This window comes from Mesoplodon mirus (genome assembly GCF_964341445.2).
Source record: "Mesoplodon mirus genome assembly, chromosome: 5".
NCBI lineage: Eukaryota > Metazoa > Chordata > Mammalia > Artiodactyla > Ziphiidae > Mesoplodon > Mesoplodon mirus.
This window is the reverse complement of record NC_138980.1, coordinates 27,062,747-27,080,809: the sequence shown is the minus strand read 5'-3', so window position 1 is coordinate 27,080,809 and position 18,063 is coordinate 27,062,747. Positions and strand designations below refer to the sequence as shown.

General features: G+C 33.8%; 1 protein-coding gene across 1 annotated transcript; it reads right to left on the bottom strand.

Moving 5' to 3' along the window:
- Nucleotides 1-490: 490 nt before the first annotated feature.
- LOC309805269 (ATP synthase subunit epsilon, mitochondrial-like) lies at nucleotides 491-1,693 on the bottom strand (the record flags this gene model as incomplete). The annotated part of the gene is made up of 2 exons (XM_082623201.1): nucleotides 491-670; nucleotides 1,595-1,693. 2 exons carry the CDS (start codon nucleotides 1,691-1,693, stop codon nucleotides 491-493), a joined length of 279 nt encoding a protein of 92 aa, XP_082479327.1.
- Between the last annotated feature and the right edge of the window lie 16,370 nt (nucleotides 1,694-18,063).

Sequence of the window (18,063 nt, the reverse complement as noted above, 5' to 3'; positions counted from 1 at the left end):
CTTAGGACAAACACCAAAATATTAGCAGAGGTTAACTCTGAAAGAAGAGATTAAACATGATTTTTCCCGTTTTGGAGTTCTTTTGTGTTTTTCTTACATTCCAAAATATGTATTATAATCTTGGATTTCTTCCATAATATAGAAAAATGTTACGTTTTAGAAAATAGTAGTTGTTGTCAAACCCATAGTTCATTCAGTCTAAGGTTTTCAGAAAACAGATATGGCTGCAAAGCTTGATCAACATCAAAGAGAGGAATATTTTCTCAAAGTCTTAATTTCATTTATTATGTTTTCTTGTATCATACATTTATTTAAACATATGGGAAATGATATATTTTTTGAGACTTACTTCAAATTATTGGCAATGTCAATCTATGAAAAAGACAGGTATTTTTTTCCCCCATGAAGTGAGATCGTTTTCAATCTGCCATAACATGTGCCCACACATCTTCACTCTGAAAATGTAGTATTCAAGCTAAATCAGGGCAGATTATTCCTTTTTGACTTTTACAGCTGTTATGTTGCTGCCAGAAGTCTTCTCGGCATTTGCTTTGAATTCTGTCTTCAGTGTATCTCTCACTGCTTTTGCACAGATCTGGGAACACCCGAGGTAGCTGAGTCTAACCTGTCGCCAATATGCCACTGTGATGTTGTGAGAGTGGAGTCCCTCCTGCCGAATCGCAAAGATGAGGTCAATGTCAGCTCAGTGTGCAGCCTACCTTGGGAAATGATATTGTTAGTTTGCAGTAATACTTGAATATATAAAATAAAGGCTATAAAGCACTTGGGGAAATTTAGTATGTTAATTTCATGTTATACTTTTTATTGTGTAATATTAGTAATGAATTCCATTAGTTTCATAAGTATGCTGCCGATCGGGTCAAGAGATCTAGTTTGTTTGAAACTTAACTCACATTTTTACCCTTTATGCTTTCATATTCCAAGATTTGGTGATGTTAGAGAAGATAGGCATTAGCCCCTCATAGACAATTTCCTTTTACATGGAGAGTGCCCAATCTGTTTATTAATTGGCCCACTTGGCTGTTAATTCTCAAGGGGGCTGGAACTATGTTTTGTTCACTCTTATATACCTGTCAATTGGTCCTGTGCAAGGCATTTAACACTGACTTGATAGAATGGAAGTTTCCATGTGTTAGCTTTCTTGATGTTTGCCCACAAAAACCTGATCTGTCCAAAGTCATCCACATCTCAATTAATAACATCTCTATCCTGCTGTAGTCTCTTGGGCTATAACCTGTGGATTTATCCTTAATTCCAATCTTTTCCCATATCCTAACCATCTCTATATCCAAAACGTATTCAGAATCCGACTTCTCATTGCATTCACTATGGTCTCAGACTTCTCCACTCTCATTTGGATTATTACAATAACATCTTGATTTCCTGCTTCCATTCCTCTATGCTTGAATTCTATTTACTCTAGTGCAGCCAGAATCATTTTCTTAAAATGGAAATTAGTCCACATCCTCCTTTTTCAAAATAATTAACAGCTCCTATTTCACTGAGTAAAAAGCCAATGGCACACAAAGTTCTACCCAGTCTTGCCCTGAACCTCTCTGACTTTTCCACCTACTATTCTCCCCAACACCCTCCTCTCCAGCCATCTGGTCTCTTTGCTCTGAGTGAAGGCTGCAGGAGCCTTAGAAACATTGCACTCTATCTGAATATCCATAAGACTAAATCCCTCACCTCAAGATTTCACTCACTTGTCATTTTCTCATTGGGGCTTACCTTACCATCCTATTCAAAATTTCAACCTCCAACTCATTGCTTGCCCCCTTGGTTCCCTTTTTCTTTTTCAATTTTTTTTTTTCCTACAGAATTTACAATATTCTAGAATACTGTATCTCTATATCTACCTATCTCTCATCTATCTATCTCGTCTAGTTAGCCTCAGTCTATTAAAATATAAACTTCAAATCAGGTTGTTCTTCCCCCCACCCCTCTGATTTATCTCAAGTGTCTAGTACAGTGACTGAAATATATTTGATGAATGAATGAATGAATTGTATTTTCTTGTGTAAATGTGTAAAGTGTTTGTTTCTGTTATTAAGGTGTAATTGCCACCTTATTTCATATATGCCAGTATTTTATTTTAGTGCAAGATGTCACTGACCTTATTTGTTTATTGAATATTTATTCAACCACGCTGACTGTATCTTTTGCTTCATAATAAGGAATACACTGGTTAGGAGAATCAGAGGGATATGAATGTTGGGGCAAAGCTCAGATAGTGGAAGCAGTAGTTGAATATATTATAAAATAGTTCTGATAGCAATGTGTTTAATAATCTAGTGACTGTCTAACTGATAAAATGTGATTTTAGGTTCTTAGCACTTCATTGAAGGAATCTACTTTTAAGGTTAACAAATAGGACAAGAATTAGTGAAACTATTTAAAATTCACTTTTTTGCAGCTTTGAAACACATAGTCTCTCACAAAAATAAACTGTTTTATCATTAAAGTTAATTTACTTTATAAATATAACCCTAAACAAGGTAAATATTCATAATGGTTGACCTGTATAAGCAAGTAAACAAATACATAAAATAATAAATATATGTTTTTATATAAAGGGCACATTCATGTTAGATGGTGATAACATGTGCTTTTCCTGATTATAATGTAACAGAGATGTTAAATAGTCATGTTAACTAATTTTAACAAAAAGAATAGTGTAGGTATTATTCTATTTTCAGGTGAGGAAAGTAAGGAGTTCAGTCAATTCCCTAATGAACAAACAGGTGAAATCTGCATGCCCTTTGTTCCCTCTTTATTCTTTCACCAATATTTTTCAACAACTATCTTCTATTATCCATACCTTCCTCTTACAAGATCGTTTATTTCCATTTTCAATATTTTCTGATTTTTCAGCTGTAATTCCACTTCACCTGATGACTTCTGTCTTCACAGGACTTCAAAAAACATATTTTTCTTCTTTGGTCCAAACCTTATCATGCTCCCTACAAATATAGCATTTAAAGCTAATAATTAACTGACAATGTGAATACAGAGTTTCTTTTTTAATTATAGTTTTCTGAAGTATAACTGATACGCATTAAAATGCACATATATAAAGCATTAGCTGATAAATTTTGACATATGTATATACATGGAAAACCACCACCACAATCACCATAATAACATATTCATCAACCTCAAAAATTTCTTTGTGCCCTCTGTTTCCTTTGTGCATCCCCTTCCCTGTCCCCCTACCTAAGACAACCATTGATCTGTGACTGTAGAATAATTTGCATTTTCTAGAATTTTATGTAAATTGAATCAGGCAGTATTCTTTTTTATTTTGGCCTCATTCTTTATCTCAACATAATTACTGTGAGATTCATCTGTGCTCTCTCACATATCAATAGTTAATTCCATTTTATTGCTGAGTGTTATTTCAGTGTACAGATACATGACAATTTGTTTTCCATTCACCTGTTGATGGACATTTAGTTGGTTTCAGTTTTTGGCTATTGTAAATGAAGCCACAGTGAACGTTTATGTACAAGTCTTTGTGTAGACATATGTTTTCACTTTTCCAGTGAGTACAGAGCCTGGGTCAGACCATTGGGTAGGTTTAAAGTTTTAAGAAACTGATAAATTTTTTCCCTAAGTGTTTGTGCCATTTCATATTCCAACTATCAGTTCATGAGATTTCCGGCTGCATCACTTTTATGATCAGACTTTTTAATGTTAGCCATGCTAGTGGATGTACAGTGGCATCTAAATGGTTTGCATTTCCATTTCCCTAATGACAATGAGACTGATCATCTTTTCATGTGTTATTTACCAATTGTACATATTTTTTGTTAAGTTTCTGCTAACAATTTTGCTCATTGTGATTTTTTTATTGAAGAGTAGCATTCTTTGTATATTCTAGTTGGAAAGCTTACATTGGATATGTGTTTTGCAAACATTTTCTAGTCTTTGGATTGTCTTTTCCTTTGGTTAAGAAGAAGAAGAAAAAAAAAGATTAGGTTGGAGATAAATAAACTAGAGAATAGAAAAGCAATAGAGAAAAATCACCAAAGTAAAGTTTGGTTCTTCAAGCAATAAAATTGACAAAATTTTAACTAGACTGACAATGAAAAATAGAAACAATGTAAACTAACTTAAATAAGAAATGAATGCGGGAACATTAGTACTGACCTTACAGAAATAAAAGGAGTATGAGACAATACAATGAACAATTGTACACAAACAAATTAGTTAAACGAGATGAAATGGACAAATTCCTAGATTACACAACTTGAGGCTGAAATGCTAGAATTCTCTTGCTCTACTGCAGAGCAGGGTCAGTAAACTGTGGCCCCTGTGCCAAATTCAGCCCTCAGCCAGTTTCCTTTTTTTTTTTTTTTTTTTTTCGGTACGCGGGACTCTCACTGTTGTGGTCTCTCACGTTGTGGATCACAGGCTCCGGACACACAAGCTCAGAGGCCTTGGCTCACGGGCCTAGCCACCCCGTGGCATGTGGGATCTTCCCGGACCAGGGCACAAACCCGTGTCCTCTGCATCGGCAGGTGGACTCTCAACCACTGCGCCACCAGGGAAGCCCAGTTTCCAGTTTTTTCTTTTCTTTTTCTTTTATTTTTTTTTCAGCCATCAAGATAAGAATAATTTTTACACGTTTAGAGAGTTTTAAAATAAATAAAAAAGAATGCAAGACAGTCACTGTACTGGCCTGCAAAGCCCAACATATTTGCTCTCTGGCTCTTTACAGAAGATTTCATATCTAGATATAGAGGAAACAGTCTGAAGACTTTGGGATATATGAACTTGGAGTGGAGTTATTATGTGAACATTTTCATCTACCCCAAACCATGTTCTGCCAGGAGGAACCAGAGAACACTTCCTTACCAGAGTTTGAAAAAAAAAAAAAAAAAAGGAATTGGGGGAGGAAGCACCTGTATAGTTTAATAACTTTTGGGGGCTGTCTCCTAGAGGCCAGATATAATGGTGGGAGATGCACCCTAAAGAGGAGGGACCATATGGTGGCCTTTATTTGGCAGAGACAAGAAGACGAAGGGATACAATGAAAACCTGGGTTCTGAGCCCTGGGATCTGTGGTGGTATCTAATTGATCACAGAGTTTATAGGAGTTAAATGTGGGCCACATACTATCTATTTTTGGTAGGCTGAAATATCTTTTGTTTTGTTGCTTTGAAAATATTTCCAATTATTCTGAACCTTCACAAACACTGTCATCATATTATAAAATATTTGTCAATTTGATAGATATGAAATGGTTCTTCATTATTATTTTACTTTGCTTATTCCTAATTAGCAATGTGATTGATGTTCTGTTTATTGACCATTAAATTTTCTGTTTCTGTGAATTGCCTGTTCATATTTTGAAGCTATATTTTATTTTATTTTATTTTATTTATTTTATTTTATATATTTTTTTGTGGTACGCGGGCCTCTCACTGTTGTGGCCTCTCCCATTGCGGAGCACAGGCTCCGGACGCGCAGGCTCAGTGGCCATGGCTCACGGGTCCAGCCGCTCCGCAGCATGTGGGATCTTCCCGGACCGGGGCACGAACCCATGTCCCCTGCATCGGCAGGCGGACTCTCAACCACTGCGCCACCAGGGAAGCCCGAAGCTATATTTTAAATGAACCTTTTTCTTACCAATATGCAGAAGTTTAAAAATTTATTTTGAGCAATGATATTCTATTTATTTGACGGGATCCAAATATTTCTCCCGTTCCATTGCTCACCTCTTATTTTTGTGAAATTTTGTTCTTTTGAAATGTAGTCAAGTTTACTACTCTTCCCATTTATTTACTTTTTTACCTTATTTTACTCATTTTATTAGTCTTTATATTTTTGTATTGAAGAAGAAATTCTTCCATACATTCATGGCACAGAGATATTCTAGATTTCTTCTCATGTGTTTAATGTTTCTTTCTCACATTTAATACTTTAATGTATTTGAAGTTATTTTTGTTTCTGTTTTGAGGGGAATAATTTCATTATTTTTAAATATGAAAAAAATTGCCCAACCATCTTTCCCTCAAAGATTTTTGATTGCCCATATAAGGTTCCATATATATTTGGCTCTGTTTCTTGACTCGATTTTGCCTCATTTATTGTTTCTCTAACTCTATATAAATGTGACATTGTCTTAATTATTATAGCTTTATAAAAATATTTATATCAAGTAATGACAATCCTCCCTTTTGCATGTTTTACATATTCTTTATGGCTATTCTTCACATTTTATATTGTATATGATTTTCAGGATCCATTTTTTATGTCCCACAAAAAATCGTTTAGTGGATTTCTATTAGAACTACAGGGAATTTATAGATTAGTTTTGTAAAATTTAACATATCTTTGATATTATGTCTTCCCTTTCATAAATTAATATCTGACATCTTTCTCTTGTTCCAGATCTTAAAAGGAATGTTACTAGAGTTTTCTATTAAATATGACATAGTCTGGTTTTGTGGTTAGAATAAACTCCTTTTATTCCTGGTTTTTTAACAGTTATTTTTCCCTCATTAATTAGTTATTATTAAAAATTTTTATTTAGATAAATTCTATGTTCTGTTTCTTTAAGGTAAATTGCATGAATACATTTATGAAGTTTAAATATTCTTTCATTTCTGGGGTAAACCCCATTGGTCAAGATTCAGTATTAACACTACTACTCTTTTTAAATTTATGACTTTATTTCCTATATATCTAATCTAGGATTTTAGGCCTATACACATATGAGTGATTGGTTTATAATTTTAATATTTTTGTCCAGTTGAGTTTCAAGTTTATGGCCACTTCCTTAAATGGATTGATTTTCCTATTTTCTCTTTCTTTTGAAACACTTCTTATTCCTTGGAATTTGACAAAACTTTTTTTCAAGGCAATTTAAACTTTACTGTTGTCGAAAGTTGAACTATTGATGTTTGATTGCTAATATACTATCTTTAATGATCAATGATTTATACTGGCTTTCTAATTATTCTCTGTCAATTCTCAAATTCATGTCTCATCCAAAATTTCTAGTTCATTCTTGTTTTCATTTTTAGCATAATTTAAATCCATTTTTTCTATGATACTGTATGTTTGTGGTTATGTTTCTTCCTATATTCCCAATAGCATTATTTGTGCCTTCTCTCTATTTCATAAAATCAATTTTGCTAGAAATTAATCTATTTTATGGTTCTTCCAAGAACCAAATTTGGTTTTATTCATAATCGCTATTTACCTCTGTTTTCTATTTTATTTAATTTCTGATGTGAGCTTTATTACTTATTCTTTCACCTTTCCATGTGTCAAATTTATTGTATTTTTCTTAGACTTTGGAGTTGACCATATTTATTTTAGGCTTTTTTTTTGGAGGGGATAACAAACTAAATTTCCAATTTTCTTATATCATTTTAGCTTCACCTTATGAGTTTTAGTATACAATACATTCTGTGTTGCCCAGATCTAAATATTTTACAATTTCCAGACATATGGTTTCTTTGGATTATCATTTGATTATTGATTTCAAATGTAATTTTACTGTGCTCAGAAGATTCAAATGTAATTTTATTGTGGTCAGAGATGTGGTGTTTATAATATTGATCCTTGGAACTTTTTGAGACTTGTTTTGTGACCTACTAAGTGGTCAAATTTTGTAAATATTTTATTAATGCTTAAAATATATGCTTGATGCATCAGTTTCTGATACAAGTTTGTTAAATCTCCAAGTGTAGTGATGGATTTGTCAATATTTACTTTAAAATCACTAAGTTGTTATATTGTGTCTTTAAAGAATATCTTTTAATGAATATTCACATTCATGCTTGTTATTTTTCGTTGATGCATTACTGTGGTTTTTAATATTTAACATCTCACTTTGTTTCTCATAGTGTTTTTACCCTAAAATTATGTTTTGTCTGATATTAACACTGCAGTGTAGACTACCTTTTCTTTGATTAATATTTCCACCAGGAAGTTTTCCATCCCTTTATTTTCTGTGCTGCTCTAATGCAGGATATAATTTGATTAAACACACATGCACACAAACTAATCTCTGCATTTTTGTGTATAAATTTACTCTATATACATTTACTGTGGTTACTTAGTTCTATCATCTTACTTAGTGCTTTTTAATTTGCTTCAGTGGGCTTTGTTTTCTCCTTTCTTTCCTTTGATTCTATTGCTAATACTTATTTTATTCTCATTTCCTTCTACTTGTTTAGAAAAATAATGACTCATTTTTAATACATATTTATCTATATACAATTTTCATAAAATTGAAAACAGAAATGATTCTTCTCTTAACTTCCTTGTTAGTATAATCCAGAAGGATATTCAAATAATTTTTTTTTTTTTTGCGGTACGCAGGCCTCTCACTGTTGTGGCATCTCCCATTGTGGAGCACAGGCTCCGGACACGCAAGCTCAGTGGCCATGGCTCATGGGCCCAGCCGCTCCATGGCATGTGGGATCTACCCGGACTGGGGCACGAACCCGTGTTCCCTGCATCGGCAGGTGGACTCTCAACCACTGTGTCACCCAAAAAGCCATCAAATAATTTTGGAATAAACTAAATTCATTTATTCCTATCAGTCAATGATTTATTTAACAAAATATTTTACTGATAACTTAGCTTACTACTGTTTCATACATCCTAATTTTTTAACTCTAGATTTACCCTTTTTTTCCTTATTGCTTATATACAGTGAAGTAATTTATTTTGTCAGCTATTAGAATTTTTCCATTGGTGCTACTATTATTTATTTGGAGAAAATACGTATTATTTTTGATAGCTTTGAGTTTATTTTTATTTACTAGTCAAAATTTGTCATGCACTTTAATTTGAATCTGTTTTTCTATAGGTCTAAAAACATTTCAAACTTCATATTTCAAATATGACTGGTCTGCTATTTTATTTATTTTCTACTTCTAAACTTGTCATAAAATAATATCTACTGTTATTTCATGTTCAATATTTGCCAAATTTTTTCTAAACATTTTAAATATTTCAACTCATTTAATCTCATGATAATAACCCTTTAAAATTAGAACTATTATTTTCATTATTTTACACATAAAGAACCTGGGGTAGAGATGCCTAAAACAGCTGAGACAACAGGAAGCAGAACTTTGCTCCTGATCTCTCATCTTAACTGTGAGTCTATTAGACTCATTGTAGAGTGTGTCACATTACTTTCTGTTGATTTCTACTTACTTGCATATTTTTTTAACTCTGCTACATTCTGCGTTTATTACTTCATATTACCTTCCATTAATTTTCTCCTTAGCTGCATATATGTAGACTTTATTGAATTTTCTTTTAAATGTTTTTTAAATTCTTTTTCTTTTAGATACAGTACGGATAATCTTGATCTATTTTAAAGTATACTGCTTCTTCATTCTACAATGTTTTACAACACACATGATGCCACATTGGAAGGAAATTTCTATCTAGTCTCACTGCAATTCTATTTTCTGTTTACCTCTGTTAATTTTTATCTCAACTATAAATATTCTATATGACCTTTAATGACCAGACATGAAAACATTGAGACATCAATCTTTCTGATGAATAGTTTATTTCATGCCACTTCCTTGTCCAAAACTCTCCAGTGATTTTCTATTATCCACCAAATTATTTATCAACTCTTTAGCCATGTGTTAAATTTCCTGCACAGTCTGGTCCCAATTTATAGTATTCTGGATTATCTCCTATTATATATATTCATCATATGTTCCTTGAGCACTTACTAAATGCCAAGCATTATGCTAGGTACTGAGGAAGAAATGATACATAAGATCAAATATAGTTTCTTCTCAAAAATGGCATAAATTCTGGTGGTTGAACCATACATTAATATAATGATCACAATAAAAAAATTATAAAATTACAACTGTAATTTTCACAGCAGAGTTTCATGGTGCAATGAAATAATATATTATTTAATTATTATTATCTTGCAAATTGAAACTTTACTCACTAAAGAATAACTCTCCACTTACCTCTTCCTCCTCCCCTGGCAACTATCATTCTACTTTCTGTCTCTACGAAGTTAACTACTCTAGGTATCTCATAAAAGTGGAATCATACCATATTTGTCCTTTTGTGACTGGCTTATTTCACTTAGCTTAATGTCTTCAAGATTCATCCATGTTGTTGCATGTTTCAGCACTTTCTTCCTTTTTAAGACTAAATAATATTCCGTTATATCTATATTTTATGTATTCATTCATCTGTTGATGAACACTTGGGTTGCTTCCACTTTTTGACTATTGTAAATAATGCTGCTATGAACATGGATGTATAAATATCTGTTATGGTCTCTGCTTTCAGTTCTTCAGGGTATAAATCCAGAAGTAAAATTGCTGGATCATGTGGTGATTTTATTTTTAATTTGTTGAAGAATCACCATATTGTTTACCATGGAAATTGCACCATTTTACATTCTCACTAGCAATGTAAAAAGTCCCAATTTTTCTGCATTCTTGCCGACATTGTTATTTTCTGTTTTTGTTTTTGTTTTGTTTTGCTTTGTTTTAGAACAGTCATGCTAGTTTTGTAAAGTGGCATCTCACTGTAGTCTTCATTTGCATTTTCCTGATGATTAGTGATGCTGAACACCTTTTCATACGTTTACTGGCCATTAGTATATCTTCTTGGAGAAATAGCTATTTTAAATTCTTTGCCCATTTTTAATCAGGTTGTTTGGTTTTCTTTGTTATTGAGTTGTAGTAATTTTTTTTATATATTAGAGATATTAACCCCTTTTCAGATATATTAGCTTCAAAGACTTTTCAAGTAACTTTCAAGGATAAAAAATTATGTTTGGAGGATACCTTCAAGATGGAGGAGGAGTAAGATGTGGAGATCACCTTCCTCTCCACAAATACATCAGAAATACATCTACATGTGAAACAACTCCTAAAGAACGCCTACTGAATGTTGGCGGAAGACCTCAGACTTCCCAAAAGGCAAGAAACTCCCCACATACCTTGTAGGGCCAAGGAAAAAAGAAAAAAAACAGAGACAAAAAAATAGGGATGGGACCTCTGAGAGGGAGCTGTGAAGGAGAAAAAGTTTCCACACACTAGGAAACAACTTTGTGGGTGGAGACGGGGGGGTGGTGGGGGGGAAGTTTTGGCACCAAGGAGGAGAGTGCAGCAACAGGGATGCAGAGGGCAAAGCAGAGAGATTCCCACACAGAGGATAAGTGCAGACACCAAAAACAATGGGAACTATGAACATGCAGCCTGCAAAATGGAGACCCAAAACACAGTAAGTTAAGTAAAATTAGAAGACACAGAAACACACAGCAGATGAAATAGCAAGCTAAAAACCCACCAGACCAAATAAATGAAGAAGATATAGGCAGGCTACCTGAAAAAGAATTCAGAGTAATGATAGTAAAGGTGATCCAAAATCTTGCAAATAGAATGGAGAAAATACAAGAAACCATTAACAATGACCTAGAAGAACTAAAGAGCAAACAAACAATGATGAACAACACAATAAATGAAATTAAAATTTCTCTAGAAATAATCAATAGAAGAATAACTGAGGCAGAAGAACGGATAAGTGACCAGGAAGAAAAAACAGTGGAAATAACTACTGCAGAGCAGAATAGAGAAAAAAGAAAGAAAAGAATTGAGGACTGTCTTAGACACCTCTGGCACAACATTAAATGCACCAACATTCAAATTATAGGGGTCCCAGAAGAAGAAGAGAAAAAGAAAGTAATGAGAAAATATTTGAAGAGATTATAATTAAATAGTTCCTTAATAGGGGAAAGGAAATAGTCAATCAAGTCCAGGAAACACAGAGAATCCCATACAGGATAAATCCAAGGAGAAACATGTCAAGATACATATTAATCAAACTAGCAAAAATTAAATAAAAAGGAAAAATATTTAAAACAGCAAGGGAAAAACAACAAATAAAATACAAAGGAATCCCCATAAGGCTAAAAGCTGATCATTCAGTAGAAACTCTGCAAGCCAGAAAGGAGTGGCAGGACATATTTAAAGTGATGAAAGGAAAAAAACCTACAATGAAGATTACTCTACCCAGCAAGGATCTCACTCAGATTCGATGGAGAAATTAAAACCTTCACAGATAAGCAAAAGCTAAGAGAATTCAGCACCACCAAACTAGCTTTACAACAAATGCTAAAGGAAATTCTCTAGGCAGGAAACACAAGAGAAGGAATAGACCTACAATAGCAAACCCAGAACAATTAAGAAAATGGTAATAGGAACATATATATCAATAAGTACCTTAAATGTAAATGGATTAAATGCTCCAAACAAAAGACATAGGCTGGCTGAATGGATACGTAAACAAGACCTCTATATATGCTGTCTACAAGAGACTCACTTCAGAGCTAGGGACACATACAGAATGAAAGTGAGGGGATGGAAAAAATATTCCATGCAAATGGAAATCAAAAGCAAGCTGGAGTAGCAATTCTCATATCAGACAAAATAGACTTTAAAATAAAGAATATTACAAGAGACAAAGAAGGACACTACATAATGATCAAGGAATCAATCCAAGAAGAAGATATAACAATTGTAAATATTTATGCACCCAACATAAGAACACTTCAATACATCAGGCAAATGCTAACAACCATAAAAGGAGAAATCGACAGTACCAAAATCATAGTAGGGGACTTTAACACCCCACTTTCACCAATGGACAGATCATCCAAAATGAAAATAAATAAGGAAACACAGCTTTAAATGATACATTAAACAAGATGGACTTAATTGATATTGATAGGACATTTCATCCAAAAACAACAGAATACACTTTCTTCTCAAGTGATCATGGAACATTCTCCAGGATAGATCATATCTCATGTCACAAATCAAGCCTTGATAAATTTAAGAAAATTGAAATCATATCAAGAATCTTTTCTGACCCCAAAACCATGATACTACATATCGACTACAGGAAAAAATGTGTAAAAAATACAAACACATGGAGGCTGAACAATCCACTGCTAAATAACCAAGAGATCACAGATGAAATCAAAGAGGAAATCAAAATATACCTAGAAACAAATGACAATGAAAACATGATGACCCAAAACCTATGGGATGCAGCAAAAGCAGTTCTAAGAGGAAAGTTTATAGCAATAAAATCCTACCTCAAGAAACAAGAAACATCTCCAATAAAAAACCTAACCTTACACCTAAAGCAATTAGAGAAAGAAGAACAAAAACCCCCAAAGTTTGCAGAAGGAAAGAAATCATAAAGATCAGACCAGACATAAATGAATAAGAAATGAAGGAAACAATAGCAAAGATCAATAAATTAAAAGGTGGTTCTTTGAGAAGATAAACAAAATTGATAAACCATTAGCCAGACTCATCAAGAAAAAAAGGGAGAAAACTCAAATCAATAGAATTAGAAATACAAAAGAAGAAGAAACAACTGACACTGCAATAATACAAAGGATCATGTGAGATTACTACAAGCAAGTATATGCCAAAAAAAGGGACAACTTGGAAGAAATGCACATATTCCTAGAAAAGCAAAACCTTCTGAGACTGAACCAGGAAGAAATAGAAAATATAAACTGACCAATCACAAGCACTGAAATTGAGACTGTGGTTAAAAATCTTCCAACAAACCCAGGACAAGATGGCTTCACATGCGAATTCTATCAAACACTGAGAGAAGAGATAACACCTACCCTTCTCAAACTCTTCCAAAATATAACAGAGGGAAGAACACTCCCAAACTCATTCTATGAGGCCACCATCACCCTGATACCAACACCAGACAAAGATGTTACAAAAAAGAAAACTATAGGCTAAGATCACTGATGAATATAGATGTAAAAATCTTCAACAGAATACTAGCAAATGGAATCCAACAGCACATTAAAAGGATCATACAACATGGTCAAGTGGGGTTTAACCCAGGAATGCAAGGATTCTTTAATGTATTTAAATCAATCAATGTGGTACACCATATTAACAAATTGAAGGGTAAAAACCATATGATCTTCTCAATAGATGCAGAAAAATATTTTGACAAAATTCAACACCCATTTATGACTAAAAACCCTCCAGAAAGTAGGCATAGAGGGAACATACCTCAACATAATAAAGGCCATATATGACAAACCCACAGCCAAGGTTGTTCCCAATGGTGAAAAGCAGAAACCATTTCGTCTAAGATCAGGAAGAAGACAAGATTGTCCACTCTCACCACTATAACTCAACATAGATTTGGGAGTTTTAACCACAGCCATCAGAGAAGAAAAAGAAATAAAAAGAATCCACATCTGAAAAGGAGAAGTAGAACTGTCACTGTTTGCAGATGACATGATTCTGTACATAGAGAATCCTAAAGATGCTACCAGAAAACTACCAGAGCTACTCAATGAATTTGGTAAAGTAGCGTGATACAAAATTAAGGAACAGAACTCTCTTGCATTCCTATACACTAATGATGAAAACTCTGAAAGAGAAATTAAGGAACACTCTCAGTTACCATTGCAACATTAAGAATAAAATGCCGAGGAATAAACCTACCCAAGGAGACAAAAGACCTGTATGCAGAAAACTATATGACACTGATGAAAGAAATTAAAAATGATGCAAACAGATGGAGAGATAAACCATGTTATTGGATTGGAAGAAGCAACATTGTGAAAATGACTTTACTACCCAAAGCAACATACAGATTCAATGCAATCCCTATGAAATTACCAATGGCATTTTTCACAGGACTAGAACAAAAACTTTCACAGTTTGTATGGGAACACAAAAGACCCTGAATAGCCAAAGTAATCTTGACAAAGAAAAACGGAGCTGGAGGAATCAGGCTCCCTGACTTCAGACTACACTACAAAGCTAAAGTAATCAAGACATTATGGTACTGGCACAAAAACAGAAATATAGATCAATGGAACAGGTTAGAAAGCCCAGAGATAAACCCAACACATAGAGTCACCTTATTTTTGATAAAGGAGACAAGAATATACAATGGAGAAAAGACAGCCTCTTCAATACGTGGTGCTGGGAAAACTGGACAACTACATATAAAAGATTGAAATTAGAACACTCCCTAATACCATACACAAAAATAAACTCAATATGGATGAAGGAGCTAAATGTAAGGCCAGACACTATAAACCTCTTAGAGGAAAACATAGGCAGAACAGTCTATGACATAAATCACAGCAAGGTCCTTTTTGACCCACTTCCTAGAGGAATGGAAATAAAAACCAAAATAAACAAATGGGACCTAATGAAACTTAAAAGCTTTTGCACAGCAAGGGAAACCATAAATAAAACAAAAGGACAACCCTCAGAATGGGAGAAATTATTTGCAAATGAAGCAACTGACAAAGGATTAATCTCAAAAATTTACAAGCAGCTCATGCAGCTCAATATCAAAAAAACAAACAACCCAATCCAAAAATAGGCAGAAGACCTAAATAGACATTTCTCCAAAGAAGATATACAGATTGCCAACAAACACATGAAAGAATGCTCAACTTCACTAATCATTAGAGAAATGCACATCAAAACTACAATGAGGTATCACCTCACACCAGTCAGAGTGGCCATCATCAAAAAATCTACAAATAATAAATGCTGGAGAGGGTGTGGAGAAAAGGGAACCCTCTTGCACTGTTGGTGGGAATGTAAATTGATACAGCCACTATGGAGAACAGTATGGAGGGTCCTTAAAATATAAAAATAGAACTACCATAGGACCCAACAATCCCACTACTGGGCATAGACCCTGAGAAAACCATAATTCAAAGAGTCATGTACCAAAATGTTCATTGCAGCTCTACTTACAATAGCCAGGACATGGAAGCAACCTAAGTGTCCATGGACAGATGAATGGATAAAGAAGATGTGGCACATATATACAATGGAATATTACTCAGCCATAAAAAGAAATGAAATTGAGTTATTTGTAGTGAGGTGGATGGACATAGAGACTGTCATACAGAGTGAAGTAAGCCAGAAAGAGAGAAACAAATACCATATGCTAACACATATATATGGAATAAAAAAAAATGGTTTGAAGAACCTAGGGGTAGGACAGGAGAAAGACGCAGATGTTGACAATGAACTTGAGTACATGGGGAGGGGGAAGGGTAAGCTGGGATGAAGCGAGAGAATTGCATGGACATATATACACTACCTAATGTAAAATAGGTAGCTAGTGAGAAGCAGCTGCATAGCACAGGGAGATCAGCTCCGTGCTTTGTGACCACCTAGAGGGGTGGGATAGGGAGGGTAGGAGGGAGACGCAAGAGGGAGGAGATATGGGGATATATGTATACGTCTAGCTGATTCACTTTGTTATGAAGCAGTAACTAACACACCATTGTAAAGCAATTATATTCCAATAAAAATGTTAAAAAAATTATGTTTGCCTAATTCTACAGACACTTAATGCACTAGAAAATCAAGTAGAATACCCAAGACACTCTAGGAAAGAAAGTGTCAGTCAAGGATTTTTAACCTGTCAAGATGTTTCAAATACATAAGTATAGAAAAACCAGTACTAAACGTGAGAGAATTCAGAAAATATTGTTTCCACAAAAATGTTTTTAAGAATCTACCAATGTATTCGCCTCAGCCAACCAAAGTATGTGGTGAACACCGATTATGTTTACTTGTACAATCAAGGTTAAAACAAATGTGAACATAGAATAAAACAGAGAGGTAATGCTATAGGTTATTTCAAAGTAGAAATGATATATCTTATAAAAATTTAAACATTAGTGGTAAAAATGGTAGGAAAGATGTTATACCAATGACATCATTTGTAAGACTCAGTAGTCATAGGACATAATTGCAAGCTGAAAAATCATGCTCAAAAAAGTATAACTATATTTAATTGTAAAAAATAAAAAAAATTGTGAGTTAATACTTTCAGAGGAGTACTATAAATTAATTAACATTTTAATGTCCATTGTATGCTTATTTATATGGAAATCCAAAGACTGTGTTAAGACTAGGAATACAGAGATTGCAAGAAAAGAGAAAAAGTGTAGGCATTTATGTAAAAACAACAAAATGTCATTTAGAATGTAAGTGGATTGAGTGGTAAAGCATAGTGAGGGAGAGAAAATAATCCTGAGGGCTTTGAATGGAGAGTTGGTAAAAGAATGTTGATGCTTTCTGAGTTAAGGAAGATTAACGTAAGGGGAGAGTTGAGAAGAAAAGCGAATATTTCTGCTTTTCTATGTTGATGTTGATTTAGCTAAATTAACACCTGATCTTCTGGCTATGCCAATTCTGATTCCAAGTGACTCAGAGTAAGAATGCAGTACTCAATTGAAAGGACAAATTCAAGGGACAGATATCGATCAACTTTGTCTTCTGTTTACTCATGGAAAGAAACATCATAGAAAATTCTCAGGAAAATAAAGACAACTACAGGAAATCCAGAACAGTGGGGTTCATGGTAGGTGTGGATAGAGTTAACAGATGTCAGAAGGGTAAAGCAAGGCTAATTAGGTGGAACTGAGTCTTTATACTTGTAATTCTGAAAAACCTGTAGGAAGTTGGAGCTGCAAGGTGACTTCACATATCTATTAAGAAATATAGATTCTCTCTTTTTTCAACACTAAAATAAAGAGTATATTCCAAAGGACATACATCACAACACAGCAAGAAATGTTTTTAAGTTATGAGAATGAAATTAACCAAACTAATAATGTGTTGTAAAATAAGTATGAAATAATATAAGGAAACATGGTTGAGGAAGGTAGAAATGAGAGTTGCGATGAACATTTACTCAAAATGAAGTGCGTATGACAAAACATTAAACAGGTATATGTATACATATAATTCTCAATATATAATAACAACTAAAAAGAAGAACAGGGATATAAGCTGCTTGCAGTGTTTTTATTAAATAAGAAAAGTGCATCCAGACTGACATGTGCATTTTGGGGGCTATTATAAAGGTAGACAAATTTAAAGAAGGCAAGTAGCTCTTTTATAAGACTAGGATAAAAAGGATTTTGAGAAAAGAGGAAAAACTTACAGAAGGATATAAACTACTGGCACAACCATGAGTGGC